This window comes from Fukomys damarensis, unplaced genomic scaffold (genome assembly GCF_012274545.1).
Source record: "Fukomys damarensis isolate Sample0158 unplaced genomic scaffold, DMR_v1.0_HiC HiC_scaffold_16, whole genome shotgun sequence".
Classification (NCBI taxonomy): Eukaryota; Metazoa; Chordata; class Mammalia; order Rodentia; family Bathyergidae; genus Fukomys; species Fukomys damarensis.
Genome location: NW_022900928.1, coordinates 388321 through 403947, shown reverse-complemented (window position 1 = coordinate 403947; position 15627 = coordinate 388321). Strand labels below are relative to the sequence as shown.

At 56.5% G+C, this 15627-nt stretch overlaps 3 protein-coding genes across 6 annotated transcripts in view; 1 reads left to right on the top strand and 2 right to left on the bottom strand.

Moving 5' to 3' along the window:
• Positions 1-777, bottom strand: part of Rassf7 (Ras association domain family member 7) — a 4067-nt gene extending 3290 nt beyond the window's left edge. Inside the window, exon 1 of the mRNA XM_010640329.2 lies at positions 686-777. The gene's annotated coding sequence lies outside the window, so the exon portion shown is untranslated. The remainder of the gene's footprint in view (positions 1-685) is intronic.
• A 24-nt stretch (positions 778-801) lies between these two features.
• On the top strand, positions 802-10936 carry Lmntd2 (lamin tail domain containing 2). 4 transcript variants are annotated; one of them, XM_010640333.1, is made up of 16 exons: positions 903-1441; positions 1531-1683; positions 1965-2052; positions 2127-2282; positions 2541-2612; positions 2694-2782; positions 3040-3302; positions 3460-3547; positions 3628-3823; positions 3896-4015; positions 4093-4289; positions 4397-4512; positions 4601-4665; positions 9515-9589; positions 10391-10522; positions 10918-10936. In XM_010640333.1, the coding sequence occupies exons 1-15, from the start codon at positions 1179-1181 to the stop codon at positions 10520-10522; spliced, it is 2073 nt and encodes a 690-aa protein (XP_010638635.1). In that variant the 5' UTR covers positions 903-1178; the 3' UTR covers positions 10918-10936. The 4 variants fall into 4 exon arrangements, with proteins under 4 accessions (XP_010638636.1, XP_010638635.1, XP_010638633.1 ...); XM_010640334.2 differs by lacking the exons at positions 9515-9589; positions 10391-10522; positions 10918-10936 and adding an exon at positions 802-896 and having other exon boundaries at positions 1262-1441; positions 4601-4940; XM_010640331.2 differs by lacking the exons at positions 9515-9589; positions 10391-10522; positions 10918-10936 and having other exon boundaries at positions 4601-4940.
• The window catches only part of Lrrc56 (leucine rich repeat containing 56), a 13943-nt gene continuing 3382 nt past the window's right edge, over positions 5067-15627 (bottom strand). The window contains 10 exon segments of the mRNA XM_019209996.2: positions 5067-5479; positions 5482-5706; positions 6649-6758; positions 6945-7084; positions 7256-7320; positions 7398-7556; positions 7886-8069; positions 8733-8933; positions 9003-9099; positions 14217-14277. Coding sequence (XP_019065541.1) covers positions 5292-5479; positions 5482-5706; positions 6649-6758; positions 6945-7084; positions 7256-7320; positions 7398-7556; positions 7886-8069; positions 8733-8933; positions 9003-9099; positions 14217-14277 — 1430 coding nt within the window. The 3' untranslated portion in view covers positions 5067-5291.

Sequence of the window (15627 nt, the reverse complement as noted above, 5' to 3'; positions counted from 1 at the left end):
GCCCTGGGAGTGAGTCCCCGGAGTGGCGGGGCCAGAGCCTCCTCTCCTTTCCGTACTCTCCCCGGCTCCCCTCCAGAGACTGGGCTCCCCCGACCCTGCTCTCTTACATCTGGCGACCAGGTTTTGGGGGACAGTGAGTCCTCCGAAATGAGGCGGAGTCCTGAGGGCCCAAAGAGCTCATGGGTTGGCGCTGGTGCGCGCTGGAGCCCTGGTGAGGGAGGGGGCACCCCGAAGCGGCCGGGACCAAGCTCCAGGCTCTTTGTCTGAGGCTCCTTCCTGAGGTGTGGCCCCCAGGCCTTTGTGTGAAGAGGATTGGAGCCTCTCCCCAGCCCATCCCTGCTGTCTGGAGGGAGAGGGGGGCACAGAGGTGGAAGATGTGAGTGATCAGGACAGGTGACTCACATCTGGAGTGCTCCACACTGACTTGGTCAGAGGAAATGACTGTCCCCAGGGCTCGCAGTGGACCTCCGGTGCCCAGGGAGAGTGGAGATGGGTTGGAGAGTTTTGAGTGCCAGCCGCCGAGGCCTGACTCCATGTGTGGGGTTCAGCCCTGACCTCGCTTGGCTTTTCATGATCATTTTCAGTCCCCCCAAGTCAGTTCAGGGCCCACTCCCTGCCATCTCGGGACATACCCTCACCCACCCTGGGCTCCCCACCCAGTGTGGGTAATGCCCTGAATACACACCCATCACTCTAGTCAGGCCAGGACTACAGGCCTGGTGGCTCAGCTTAGCCAGGCAGTGTGCCAGCCTCTCACATCTCTGTGCTCCTGAACTGTGCTGGGGTCTCCCTGGAGGCTGAAGGTAATAAACGGCCCCGCCCCTTTTTGGGTATCTGTAGCCGGGGCAACGGTATAGAACCCTTCCTACCTCAAGCCTGATAGGAGCTCCAACCAGGTGAGCTGTGGTAAGGCCTTAAATTGGGGGGACATGAGTAAGGATCACAGGCAAAGAGCCAGCATCTCTGGACCTTGCCCTCGGCTGAGCGCAGAGGGCATAAAGAAGACATCAGGGGGCTGGGGATTTAGCTCAGAGGTGCCTGCCTCCCAAGCGCAAGGTCCTGGTACCCCCAAAAAAGAAGACATCAGGGGAAGTAGACACACTGGGGACACCTGTGTGGCTGGCAGTCCCATTCCCTAGCCATCTCCTTGGGCTTCCTCAGAGAGGAAGGACCTGGCCATGCTGCCTGGTTCTCTAACACATAAGGAGAACCCAATGGCAGACTGGGCCCTGCTGCCCCTTAGCTTCCCATCTACTTCTAGTATGGCCCCCGAGCCTGGCCAGGAGTCTGAAGAGGAGCAGGTGCCACTAGCCCTGGCAGGAAGGGAGCCAGTTGGCAATGACTCTGGACCTCCAGCCACCATATCTACAGACACCATGGCTTCCTCATGCTCTCGAAACACCAGGCCACCCTCCACAGGGGTGGGCTCCATCAGCACAAAGTAAGAGGAGAAGGGTGGGTGGCCAGCCTCCTGGGCTGAGTCATCCAGTGGGCCAGACCTAATGGTGTGGTGGGATGTTGGCACTGTAGGTTGGCCCTGGAAGCCCTGGACCCCTGTACCCTACGATTGCTGTGGGAGCAGCGAGAACTAGAGATCCAGGCCCTGCGGTGGGCCATCTGGCAGGGCCAGGATGCCCGGCAGCAGCACATCCTACAGGAGGTGGCAGGACTCCCACCTGAGAGGTCAGCCCAATTTAGCTCCTCTCCTATCCTGACAGCTGAGCCAGCCCTCTCCCTGACACCAGCCTCTAGTCCTAGGCCTCGCCTGCCTTGATGTTCCACCTGAACCCTGAAGTAGTTACCAGGCTGTTAACCAACCCTAACTGGGCATGCTACCCCTGCCCAGACCTGCTGGGCCTGATCTGCTCTGGCCTGCTGCAGTGCACCCCAGTGTGTGATGGCAGTGGGCCATTCTTTGCTGCTAACCCAGAGGTGGGGACAGCCAAGATTGCTCCTCCTCTCAGGAGCTCCCACAGCCAGGACACAGTCCTGCAGAACCAGGTCCAGAAGCTGACTCTGGAGCTGAGAGCAAAGAAGGAGCAAGCCCAGCTGGTGAGGGTGTAGGACAGGAGATGGGCAGGCCCCAAGGGAGGGGGCACTCCTCACTCCCTACCACTCCTGTCCAGGAGAGGGAGTGCTTGGAGGCTCAGCTGGCGCAGACCATGGACAAGCTGCAGCAACTGGAGGCTGAGCTGCAGGCCTTCCAGAAGTCCTGCCTCTTGCATTTAGCCCAGTCCTCCTGGGTGGGCCGCATCCTGCGATCACAGACAGGCAGTGTGGAGGTGAGCCTATGACCTGGCCTGTTACCCTCCTACTCCTCTGCATCCCTCCGCAACCTTTCCTGGGCCTCCCCAGGGCAACCAGCAGCCCTCATCCAAGCCAGTATCTCTGGGGATTCCTGGCCAGCCTGGGAATCTTCTGGCTTGCTGCCTCACTCACCCGACACAAATTGCTGGGAAGGACAGAGGGGAGAGAGGTGTGGAAGGCAGCAGTGCCCTCCTACCAGCCCCTGTCCACTGGCCCGTGGGCCTTTCCTGTAGGTGATCACCGCAGAGACTCTAATGGAGCCTGGGGACTTCTCTGAGGATGAACAGAAACCCACTACTGGGGAGGTGAGTAAAATCTCCTCCATACCTGATTGGATCTCTGGGTTCTGAGGTGAGTAGAGCCTGTGCCTGTTGCTTTCTGGCCAGGGCTTCCGGCTGGAGGATGTGGATTGGAACAGCATTGCTCAGCGGTACCCCAACCTCCTCACCAGCATCCATTCCAGCTCAGAGCAAAAGTAACTGCTGGGCAGGGCTTCCCTTGGCAGAAAGGGACTGGGCCCCATTTCTACCCTTCAGTGTCACTAGATGAGTCACAAACCCTTCCCTCTGTCCTCAGCTCTGATCTATAGAATGGTGAGGAGGAAGGGAAGGGACTGCTGGCCCATCACAGTCCTGCCAGGAATGGGATCTGTGTCCTGGGTACAGGGGAGCACAGTTGGACAAGGCTGGGGTCTGGGAGCTAGGGCAGCTAGTGAGCAGAGCATGGTTCCAGGCAGCCCCAGCTGCCCTCAGGGCTGGACTCACCAGGCTCACCTGGCAAGCTTGTGGGGAAGCAGCACAAGAGCCTGGAGTGGAGCACTCTGTCCTGCATGGGCACCAGCAGCTTGGGAGTTGCTGAGTCCGACTCCAGCAGCTGCCAGCTGGTTCTGCATTCCCGGGTGCAGAAGGTGATAGGGCACCCGCCACCAGCTGCAGACACTGTCTCTTCTGAGCAGATGGAGGTGTTGGCAAAGAGCTTCAGTGGAGACTCTGAAGGTAGGCTGTGGGGGCCTCCCCAGCACTCCACTTCTGCCCAGGGCCTTAAATCAGGTCCTTCGGCCCCCAGAGTCCGCCCCTTCCCTCCCAATGACCTGCTCTGGTCTCCCAGGAGACGTCCCCTTTAGATACTAAGTGGTGACCCCCTTCGGGAAAGGGCTGCCTTCCCCAGATCTCCGGAAATGCAGTTCCCACCAGTTCGGCCAGATCTCAATGGAGCTGGGGGCGGCCGAGCATGCACCGAGGTGAGGGGTGGTCCAGCCAGAGTGAGTGGGGCAGGCAAAAGGGCAGGGTGGCGTCCACCCAGCACCCTCTCCCACCCCAGCCGGGCCTGTGGCAGTGGCAGCCTGCGGATCGTGGCTGTGAGTCGCAGGGAGAAGTTCGTGCGCATCCTCAACTGCTCCTCACAGGACACTGCGGACCTGGGTGGCTTGGTGCTGCAGCAGTGGGTGTGTGACTGCCCGGTGCGCATGTTCCGCTTCCCTCGCGGCACAGTGCTGGAGCCAAGGCACCACCTCACGGTGAGCCCTGGGTGCCTGCCCTGCCTGCACCCCTGCCCCCCACCCCCGCCTCACGCTGCACCGCTGTTCTAGGTGTGGGGAGAAGGCACCGGCGGCGTCCAGCAGCAGCTGCCCTTGTGCTCCAGTCAGGACCCCCTCCAATTCCACATTGGCTGGGGCTGCGTGACGCTTCTCCTGGACACCGAGGGCCAGGTCAGGGTCCTGGCCCCCTGGGGGGCAACTGCAGGTCTCACGGGATGGGGTGGCCCACTCGCTGCTGTGGCCTGCAGGTCCTCAGTGAGTACCAGGAGCCACTCCGCGTGACCTCAGGCTCCAGAATCTTCACTGACAACACCGACTGGTCCATTGACTGCTTCCCACTTCCCGAGGCTGGGGCCAGACCCAACCTGGGGGAGCTCCAGCGCAGACCTCGGCCCCCGAGGCAGGGCCGGGTACAGGAGGCCCGGGCTGGGCGCCGAAGGCAGGGGTGGGCACCACAAGCCCTTTCCTGGATGCCCTGCACTCCACCCCCTGGCCCAGTGCTGTCCTGCACCTCAGCTCCCAGACTCCCCTCACCACCTGCTCGCCTGGCAGGACACAGCGCCTCATGCCTCTCCTGAGTCCCCGGAAGCCTGCCCACCTGCGGGAGGTGCCAGAGCAGCCTGAGGGTGCCAAGCTCGTCATGCCAGAGCCTCTGCCTACCATCCCTGGTGAGCACGGGTTCTGGGGGTGGGTGCGGGGTCCAGGACATGCCTGACCTGACTACCAACCTCATCCTCTGTCTGTCTGTCCTGGCAGAGGCGGCGCGGAAACTGGAGCCCTGCATGGGCGGGAAGAAGCACAGCAAGGAGCGCAGTGTCTGCGTGAGTGCGCACCCTGACTCTAACCCTAACCTGCCCTACCTGCCCAAGGTGCAGCCAGCCCCTGTGCTCAGGCCTCAACCCCCCAAGGTGTGCCGGAGAGGCGTGGACCTGGGCTGCCCCATGGTAGCCCTGTCGGTGCAGAGCACAGCAGAGAGCAGGTTCGGCTTCCGCTTCCTCTGCTGCCCACCCATCACTGCGGACTTGAGCCTATGGCGGGTGTAGACCATGCAGGGATCCAGCTGCATCATTTATTGACCAATGAGACTTACAAAGTAAACTGCATTCTGCACACCCAAGAGAGTCGAAATGATTCACTTGCCTTCTGGGATGCCTGCCCCAAGAGGAAGAACTGCGCCCCCCTCAAGTGGGGAGCCCCAGAGATCCTCCTGGGATGAGAGGCCTGGTGGGGTAAGCCACTCAGTCCCTGGGCCCCCAGAAAGCCCAGGCCAGCTCCAGCCACCTGGCCCAGGCCTGACCGCATCTGGGAGTTCTCTGCCAGGTCTGCCTGGATGACTGTTCCCAGGGAGGTCAGGATCCAGGGAAGGCCCCAAGCCCGACTCCTTTCCACCCAGGACCTTTCCAGGGCCAGGCCCGCCTCCCACCCTCCCAGCCCAGATGCTCTGGGTCTATGGGGCCAGGGTCCACAGGGGCTCCCAGGACCCCAGGGGTGCCTGCTGGGCACTATTCCAAGCAAGCCTGATGGTGGGCTTTGCACCAAGGGTGGGGATGGACTGGGGTGAAGGGCTCAGATACCATAAGCAGCAGAGGGCTGGGGGTCTGGCTGCTGGATCCAGGGCTGGCTTTGGTTCTGGATATCATTAGGCTTGAGGGTGGGACCTGAGGTACCCTCTAGGGCTCTCAGGGTGGTCACTGAGGTCAACCCCTCACCCAGGCCAGGCCTTAGGCTGCCCAGGGCTCTGAGCCTCCGTCCTCTGACTTGCAGGTCAGCAGAGCTCTGGGGGGAGCTGCTGGTTGAGTCAGGTGGCATTGGGTTCTTGGGAGGAGAAGGGATCAGGTGGCAGCCCAGTGTCCTGGAAGGCTCTGGAAAGCAAGGAAAGAGCATGTCACGGAGGCCCTAACAAATACGGGGTCTCCAGGTAAAGGGGCCTTACACACCACGGTCTTCCAGCCTAGGAATGGTGGCCAGCTGTGTGTGTGTAGGAGTAGTGGCACAACCAAAGAGGGCTTGAGTGTCTTCTGTGGCCTAGGAGGTGGCAGCAACCTTGTTCCCCAGGCCTACTCCCTAGAGTACTCCCCAGAGTACAAGGCTGTGGACCTGGACCTCGACTTCTCACCATTGCTTGGGCTGGCCACTTTAGGGTAGGCAGAGGCCAGAAGGCCCAGACCCCATCCCTTAGGACCTGCTCAAGGGCTGATGGTCCTAGGTCAGTAACTAAACTGCTGTAGTGAGGCAGCTGGTCAAGGTCATCCAGGGCCTTGCTGGACTTGGTACCTGGAGCAAAAGGCCGAAGCACCCCTTTACCCAGAGTGTCCCTGCCCTGTCATTACTCCAGTCACCCTTCTTCCTGGCCACCTGCCTGGAGATGCTGGTGGCCACTCATGGTTGTCTTAGCCATGCCCCCAGGTAACAGGCAGACCGCCCTTTCTTGGCACCCCCGGCAGTGTGCTGACCTTCAGTCCCTGTTGCTGTTGCCCTGGCTGCAGCTTCCCTTCCCAGGCTTCCCTACCATGCAGGGCTAGGGGCTTTCTGCCTCCCAGCTGTGGTCACGTAGACCAGTGTTCCTTAAAGGTTTCTGCCTGGCTTGATCCTGCATCCTTGAGTCCAGCAAAGGTGCTGCCTTGGTCTTCCAGTGGGGCTGGAGGCCTCCTGTCTTCTGCCCAAGAACTGAGCATGTTGGTGGGGATATGGAGTTGGCCCCCTTAGCTGTGAGGCCCCACCCTCAGGAGAGCACTGTCTGGCACAGCCCTTCAGAGCTAGTAGGTAGAGGTGGGGGTGCCTGCCTGCAGGTGGGGATACAGTACCTGAGGCCAGGCCTAGGGAAGGCCTGGGCCCAGCCTGGTCCTCTTGCTGTTCACAGGTTCTCCAAGGGTCCTGGGGGGCTATAGCCCCTTCCTGCTGGAATCCCAGTGGCCTATAGAAGAGGGAGCTGAGGTCCAGTCTTGCAGGGCAATGCTGGCCTGTCCCACCAGGCTGGGGCTCCCACCACCAGCTCTTCTAGACCCCCAGAACAGGTGACCCCTTACCAAGGGTCCCCCAGCTCCAAGCCCCCAGGCCAGATGGGACACACAGTAGCAGGGCTCAAAGGGAGGGCACCCACCACAGATCAAGCTCCCTCCAGCCTGGAAGCCCAGCCACTACCAGATCATGGCTGTCTGTAGTAGAGTCAGGTTGTGGGGTGGCGGGGGTGGCAGCCAGACCTGATCTAGGTAGGGGCAGCTGCTCTGGTGGCATCTGGGCCTGGAGAGGAAGAGGACTGATATGGAAACCCTGGCTCTGGAATGGCTATAGAGCAGGGCACTGCCACACCAGAGGCCCCAGATGCTGGTTCCTCTGAGGAGTAGAGGCCTAGATGGCTCCCTGTCTGGGCTGGAGTCCTGGCTTAGTCATTTAGGGATGAGACAAACATACCTGGCACTGGTGCCTACGCTCCCATAGGCCTTTGGTGAGGTTCCCGCAGAGGACCCGACCAGCACCTGAGGAAGAGGGTGTAGCTGGGCCTGATCTGGGTTTGGGGCTGCAGAATCAGTCTGGGCCAGGGTGGGTCAGTTACCATGGGTGAGGTTGCTGGCGTGGTCTTCAGGGGCTGGGTCCTCAGGGAGCAGCCCTTCAGTCAGTCCTGCTGGGCCTAGCAGGGACAAGACCCAGGGTGGGGTCTCGGGCAGGCTTAGCGCTGGGTCACGTTTGTGCAGTGTGGCTCCATGGGTGTGATCTGGCCAGGGTCAGAACCAGAGGTCAGAGAGGCCACACCAGCTAGCCGGACTGTCCCAAGAGCATGGCTGCCATCAAGAAGCAGTGTGGCTCAAGGCTGTCCTCTGACAAGTCTCTGCCTTTCCAGAGAGACCCTCCTTGCTCTGCAGACCAAGGGAAGGCCTACATGCTGCTCATGAGGGCAGTGTCCTGGCCAGGGGCAGGGTATGAGGGGCAGCCATGCACCTTGGGGTGGGGGGGGGGCTTTCCCTCCTGGAGGCCAGGCCCAGGCCTCTTCTGAGGTGGTGTGCCCGGGCAGTGGTCAGGTTTCCAGGTGGGTGCCTTCCCTACCCAGTGAGGGGAGGACACTGTCCAGCATGCTGCCTTCCTTGATGGCCTCTTTCACCATGAGCCAGTCCTGGCTCAGCTCCCGGGGGGCAGGCAGATTGGTACATGTGGTGGGTACCTCGTCCAGGATACGCAGCTGGGGGATGAGCTTCCTCACTTCTGCCCTGTAGTTGTAGCACCCAGGCGCCTGCATGGAAGAGGGAGGGGCAGTGGGCCTGGTCCCCTGGGCCCTTCAAACCTCCTGGGTCCTGGTCTTCCTCCTGCAGCCCTGCCCCCTGGACCATGGGACAGATGACCTCTCTACTCTCAGGCCCTGGCCTGGATTCAGGGATGCCCCCTGGCCACTGGGGCTGCCCTGAGCTCAGGATCTAGCTCAGTGGAGTGGCCCCTCTGTCCTGGTTAGATGCTGGATCTGGCATAGGTGTTTCCAAGTATAAGTGCAGGGCACACCTTGCCATGCAGGGGCAGGGGCCCAAGTCCTGCAAGGCATGTAGGTGACAGCCCCAAGCAGGGTACACACATGCTAATGTGTGAATACATCCTGCCTAGCACACAGGCCTGCAGGGGCCACGGTGGCACTGGACAGGGCCTATGTGGCTGTATAGGTGCACACGCATGTGTGTACGTGCTTCTGTGGACACTGTGCTAGGCAGGAATGGTTCAGTGCACGGATCTCCTGGGGCACAGCATGGGCTGAGTGGCAACATGTGTGCATGTGCCTGTTGGGTTCATCGGGCTGGCCCCAGAGAACACACTGGTAGCCATGGGCTTCCAGCTGGAGCTCACAGTAGGCACACTCTGGAGCCAGCTGCCCCCCAGCTAATGCTGATTGGGTGCCTGGCTCCCATACCTTGTCAGCTGGGCTGGCGGCTGGCTGCAGGCACACCAAGTTGCCCTCCAGGGTGAGCGTGGCCAACCTCGGGCACAGCTGCAGGTAGCGCACCTGCTCCAGGTCCTCCAGGCTGTTGCCCTCGAGATCCAGCACCTCTAGCTGGTCAAGCAGGCACAGCGGGCTCAGGTCTGAGATGTTATTGTAGGAAACGTAGAGTTCCTGGAGGCAAAGAGGTCTCAATGGCTGCCTAGCTGCCCTCATACCCTGCCCTGGGGGCTGCAGACCCACCTTCAGTGCCGGGAAGGAGCTGATGCCATCCAGGTCATCCAGGCCACAGCGAGCCAGCCATAGCACCTGCAGGCGGCCAAGAGAGGTACCTAGGTCTCTGTGGAAGGGATAGCTGGTCAGTGCCACCCTGCACTGTGTCTGGCTACCTCTGAGCATAGGAAAAGGCCCCAGTCCCTGCTGCAGTCTCCTGGTCTGGGGCACCAATAGAGGATCCCCTAGCTCTTCCAGTGCTGGGTGGTCTGGGCCCAGGCTTGAGCTGCCTTTACCTTGGGTTACCTGGTCCAGGCTGACCTTCTGTCCACTGCCGTGCCTCCCTACCTGACCTTTGCTGCATCTTCAGGGCATACCTGTGTCCCACAGCTAGCTTCTACCCTGGGGTGGGGGGGTCTGCTGTGCTTCTCTCTGATGGCTGCTCCCTTTCTTCTGCACACACTGTAGCCTTAGTGCTTAGGTGCCCATGAATTCTTCCAGCTGTTTGCCTCCAGCTCACAACTGCTTTGCTTATTTCTTAGGCACTCATCCACCTCTGCCTGTCCAGTGTCCTGCTGTTGCCCCTGGCTGGGATTTCAGTCCAGCTATCCCTCCAGGTAGCTCATGGAAACTCCTTTATCTCTAGCTGCTCACTGAGGTCTGCAGCCTCTGCTCACGTGGCCATTTGTAGGGGTGTAAGATTCTGGGCTCCTACCAGGCATTGCTCCACTGACTTCTGGCTTCAAGTATTTCAATGAAGAAATCTGAGGAAACAGTTGCTTTTTCACTCTCAAAAGACAACTTGGGTTGGGCACTGTGGTGCATGCTACTTACGAGGCTAAGGCAGGAGGATCTAAAGTCTGTCAGCCTGAATAACTTATTAAGACCTTGCCTCAAAATAAAAGAAAAAAGGACTGACATGTAGCTCAGTGGTAAAGTGCTTACCTAGCACACATGAGGACCTGAATTCAGTCCCCAGTACTGAAAAGAAAAAATCCAGCTTGATCTCTTTTCCTGGCTGCCCACAATGTTGCCCTGACCTAGAAGGCAGGACCTTTATCAGGATGTATCTGGGATGGTTCTGGGGCTCAGCTCTCTCTTCTGTCTACAGATGTAAGGCTTCTTCTTTTTTTGTTGTTTTTTGAGACAGGGTCTCACTATGTAGTTGAGACTGACCTGGCACTCACTATGTAGCCCAGGCTGGTCTTGAACTCGCAGTGATCCTCCTGCATCAGCCTCCCAAGTGCTGGGATTAAAGGCGTGTGCCACCATGCCCAGTGGGAACCTTTTTTATTTTTTCCCCCTGACAAGCCTCCTTCAATCTGTTCAATATTTTTAGTGATTCTTTCAAATTTAACTCATGGTTTTGCCCATTTCCTCCTTCTGGTCTTCTGAGGGCTGCCCTGGGATTTCTGCAGTTCTGCCTTCAGAGCTGTCCTTGTCCCCATCGCAGTGTGCTCTGTGGTCCACCCCTTTGCAGGCATGGGCTAAGCCCTACTGCAAGGGAGTCCTGCAGCCTTGGTGTCTCCCGGGACCACAGGCCCAGCTAGGTGGGTGCACCTTTTGTCATGGGGGTATATCAGGCCAGTAGATGTTGCCATACTCAGAGAAGATAGGGGAAATAGGAAGATTACAAAATTCTTAGAATGACCAAAGACAAAGCCTATAGCATGTATGGAATTCTACCTGAAGCTATATATGAAGAGAAATCAATGGATTTATTAAAACTTCATGTTATGGATTGTCTTGATACCTCCCCCAAAGCCTCATCTGGTCATAGGTGGGGTTTTAGAGGTGGCTGGATCTAGAGTGTGTGGTGCTGGGATTGATTCACATGCAATGCTAGGATTAAGGGTGAGTGCTATCTGCCCTAAGGGCAGGTAGCCTGGATAAAATGTTTGCTTTTGCTGCCTTCTGCCTGCCATGAGCTGTTTCTCCTTTGCAGTTCCCCTCTGCCATGCCACCCTGCCTTGGAGCCAGCCGACTATGGACTGAAACCTCTGCAAACTGTCAGCCAAATAAACCTGTCCTCCTTTAACTTTGGATGTTGAATATTTTGTCTCAGCAATGAGAAAAGTAACTAAGACTCTGGAAGGGTTAGAACAACTGAACCAAACACTTAGCTCAAGGACCGAGAGAAAGAACAAATGCAACAGGAAGACCAAGAAAGGGTGTGATGGAGAAGAGAAGGAAGCAGTGGCCCAAGAAAAGTCTAACAGAGTCCAGGGCTGCCTCTCCTAATAGTAGTGCTATGTGAGGCATCAGGGACTCAGAGAAAGACGAACGATGCCCAGATAGGTGCAGAATTTAAAAAGAGGAATAATGGGCCCAGCAGTGATATACAATAACAGAAGACCACTCAGCATAAAGTGTACACTGACATAACTGGGGATTTAGCTCAGTGGTGCCTGCCTCGAAAGCGCAAGGACCCCAGTTCAACCCCTGGTACCAAAACCAAACCAAAACAAAAAAGTATACACTGACAGCTTTGAAACTAGGCATAGCTGGTACCAACATGAACACAAAACTTGACTGGACTGATAGCCATCCATAAATCTCCAGATCTGAACCAGTCTCAAAAAGGTGTTCTAGCTGCCAGTGGCAATGGCCACCTATAATCCCAGCTGCTCAGGAGACTGAGGCAGGAGGGTCTACATGAGGAATGAAGCTTTGCAGTGAATGGTCTGCAGGCCTGTGGAGTAGAAAGAGGCCACAGGTAGATGGAAGAAAGGTGGGGTTCTCTATGGCCTGGGGTGGAGGCCACCTTCCCAATGACATGCAAAGCACTGGCTGGAACTGATGCAGGGGAGCAAAGACAAGCAAAGTGTGTTTGGGTGAAAGTGCACAGGCCTTTGCTGCCAAGAGTAAAACAGTCCCAGGTGTTCAAAGGCTTCCTGAGGACAGAAGCCAACTAGGCAGTTAGCACAGGGAGTGTGAGGAGAGGAGGCTGGGCATAGGGCATACAAAACACGTCCATTCAGCCACGTCCAGTTTCAAAAGTGGCCTCTCATGTGCCAGCCCTGGCCAGGGATGGGTGCTGAATCCTTCTGTTGGACCTGCCAGACTTGGGGACTCTGCCGCCAGGCTGGTGGCCACTTGGTGACGGTGGCCCACACACATGTCCAGGATATTAGCCTTCACAGCAGCACTGTTTCTGAATGGATCCTTTCAGCTTCTGAGGAATAGGCAGCTACGATGCCAATGTTCTTTCCCAGCCCTTCAAATTCTGCCTGATATTTTAATATACTCAAGATTCTGGGGTCAGCCAGGATACAGCAGTTTTACCTGAGATGTAGTGGCACCCACCTATAATCCTGGAGCTCTGATGTTGGTGGGAATGCTCTATTTAATCAGTTTCCTTTTACAAATTTTTGTTCATTTTCAGCCCATGGAGGTTGGTAAACACCATGTGGCTGAGATTCTGGATAACCAGAAATACAAGACAGTTCACTGCATTTGGACACAACTACCAAAGACCTGTACACGTTTTCATGGAAGTTACGATGTAAGGGCCAGGTATGTAGCTCACTGGCAATGTTCCTGCCTTGCAAGTGCAAGGTCCTGAGTTGATCCTCAGTACCAGAAAAAAAAGTTATGATCTCAACATTTCCCTTGGAATTATTTTGTTCTGTTACAAATTGTACTTCATATTTCTTGGTTTTATAACACCTTCCAATTCCCATTTGTGGTTTTCATCCTTCCGGGCAACCTCCCCTGTTAGAGTTGTGGGTCTTGCACGTGGGAAGAGGGCCCTCGCCTTGCCTTTCCAGCTCTGTGGGCTTCTGGTTGGCTTCAGTTCCATTTCCAGATCTTTACATGTTTTGTTGAATTCTGCCTGTTTATTTGATAAACAGCACCACAAAGAAGGAAAATCAAGACAATATTTAAAATGAACTTGTTTAATAAACGCCTTTATCACCTCACCTGGAAAGAATAGCATAGGTACTCGGAGCCCAATTCAGACAGCTGAGAACTTTCTAGAAATCTATTGGAATTCCCCTGCCTTCTGCCAATGGGCTCAGGCTACATAAGACCAGTAGTGTGCCCACTCACACATGGATCAAACTTGGGACCTTTCACTTGAGAGGCAGGTGGCGGAGCCCCTGAGCTAAATCTCCGGCCCTACAGAGCAGTAGTTTTTGTTTGTTTTTTCTGGGAATTGAACCCAGGGCCTTTGGATTGAGCTATATCCCCAGCTTTTTTTTTTTTTTTTTTTTTTTTTTTTGTATTGAACTCAGGACCTCGCGCTTGCATGGCAGATGGCAGAACCACTGAGCCAAATCCCCGGCCCCTTTTATAACTTTTTATTTGGAGACAGGGTCTTGCTAAGTTATTAAGTTGCCCACACTGAGCTCAAACTTGCAATCTTCCTGCCTCAACCTCCTGGGGACTGGGTCAAAGCAGAGCCCTCTGCACCCAGCTAAACCAGCAACATTTTCACAAAACCTTCTTTTCTCCAATCCCTAGAATGAAGTCTGATGTTCTTATGTAGTCAAGGAATTAAGAACCATGAGGCTGTCTCTAGTTTTGAAGGCTTTTAGGTCAGTTACTAAGAAGTCCTGCTGTGAGAGTGCAGAGCTTTCTCAGCAGTCAAGGCCCTGTTTCAGAAGATGCAGGTTTTGTGAAGTTCTATGGTCAGAGAGGTTGAGGCCACCTGCTTCTATTGCCAGGATCACTAGCCACCCTAGGTTGTCACCCTCATGATTCAGCTGACACTCTGGGACTCCAGGAAGCTCCACACCTTGGTTGGTTTTGCAAGGTCTGCCGAAAGCACCCCACTGGTTGGGGTTTCTGCCAGAGGTCTGTGAGCACTTTTCAGGCTACTTGGCCTGAGGAGGTAACGGGACCACCCTGGCCCTGACCCCATTTCTGGGTCGGCACGTGGGTGCCTCTCACTTTGGAGTAACAGAACTATAGGGGTGTTGGGCTGGAACCAGACTGGAAGATGCTGGGGCACAGGTCCCCAGCAGAGAACCTGTCCTTGGAGAGACCCTTAGGGGATCCCTGGAGCAAAGGTCTCCCCCCACCCCCCCTTTGGGCTGGAACCAGACTGGAAGATGCTGGGGCACAGGTCCCCAGCAGAGAACCTGTCCTTGGAGAGACCCTTAGGGGATCCCTGGAGCAAAGGTCTCCCCTGCCCACCCACCCTCCCAGCACCCAAAGGTGAGGCCAGACTCCTACCACAGTGGGCAGGGGACCCCAGACCCCACCCCAGGGCAGGACCTCATGCCAGGCTGCACTTACCTGAGGGAGCCCAGGCGACTACCAGTCAACTTCAGCTGGCTCAGGTTGGGAAGGTGCACCCCTGGGGCACAGGAGGAGGAGTTGGCTAGGCCCTGGGATGCCCATCTCTTTGCCTCCTCCTCTGGGCCAAAGCCTCTCTCCACATCACCCAGGGACCAGCAGGCACCAGAGTGACCACTCCTGGAGCCCTGGGCGCCAATAACCACTAGCAAGGCTTACTCTTGGGGGCCTGCTGCCCTGAGGGCCTCCACCCTCCCACACCCTGCCACACGGAGAAGGTGCATTGTTCAGGTGGGTAGCACCAGGCTGTGAGCCCACAGGGCCAATACACTGATCTCTAGGACTCTGCTTAGGGAACATAGCTGGGCTAGTGAGGGTGGGGCTGGCTTGAGCTGCCTTCCACTTGGCCACAGGTTCCTGGGCACCCTGACCATGGTCTATGGTCTGCATCAGCATGTAGCAGTGGGGACAGATCACAGGAGTGCCAGGCCCCAGTTCTAAAAGGAGCAGGCTCCATGGAGAGAAGGGTACAGGGTGGGCTGGTGGGCAGGGCTGAAGGAGCATGCAGCGGGGTGCAGTAAACCATTAAGGACTTGAGGGGCTGTTGCAAAACAGAAATTAAGATGAACCACGATGGGACAGGGTTAATCCCACAAGTAATCAGAGAAATGGAAACAAAGCTGACAGTGATCCTGGATAGTAAGACTCTCCATTAGGATGTTTGGTGGAATCTGAATAAGGTCTGCAGCATGTCACTTCCTGACCAAAGTATGGTACTATGTGTCTATAAGGGAGTGTTCCCTGCTTAGAAGAAGTATGCTGAAGCTGGGCTTGGTGGTGCATGCCTGTAATCCCAGCACTTAGGAGGCTGAGGCAGGAGGATCGCCGTGAGTTTGAGGCCAGCCTGGGCTGCATAGTGAATTCAAGGCCAGTGTGATCTGCATAGGGAGACCTTGTCTCCAACAACAACAACAACAACAACAACAAAAAGGAACATGCCTACTAGTACTGACAGGCAGTGCATTGATTGGAGACTCTCACAAAATAAGTTGCACACTTAGGTGTGTGTGTGTGTGTGTGAGTGTGTGTGTGCATGTGCACGTGCGTCTGTCCATACAAGATGGGGAGAAAGATGAAGCCCACACAAGCAGCAGTTGTGGATAGAGTGGTCTCTGGGAAGGGCTTACAGGGGTTCTTTATACCAATCCCTCCATGTGTCTATGAATTTGAAATTGTTTCAAGATAAGCATCATGGAGTGCCTGACCCTATCTCCTTAGGCACCATTTGAACCTTTGCTACTCTGACACCAGTATGGCCTTGAGTACATAGTCCCTCTGGAGGGCAGTTTGGAAACATGAACCAGGAGCTCACCCTGTGCTTATGTCCAGCAGATGTGATCTCAGTTCTGGG

Coding starts and splice junctions, on each gene's coding strand:
- Lmntd2 (XM_010640331.2), top strand. CDS start 1,179: ATGCTGCCTGGTTCTCTAACACATAAGGAGAACCCAATGGCAGACTGG. Junction 2,783..3,039: donor CATTCCAGCTCAGAGCAAAA/GTAACTGCTGGG, acceptor GCATGGTTCCAG/GCAGCCCCAGCTGCCCTCAG. Junction 4,513..4,600: donor GCCTCTGCCTACCATCCCTG/GTGAGCACGGGT, acceptor CTGTCCTGGCAG/AGGCGGCGCGGAAACTGGAG.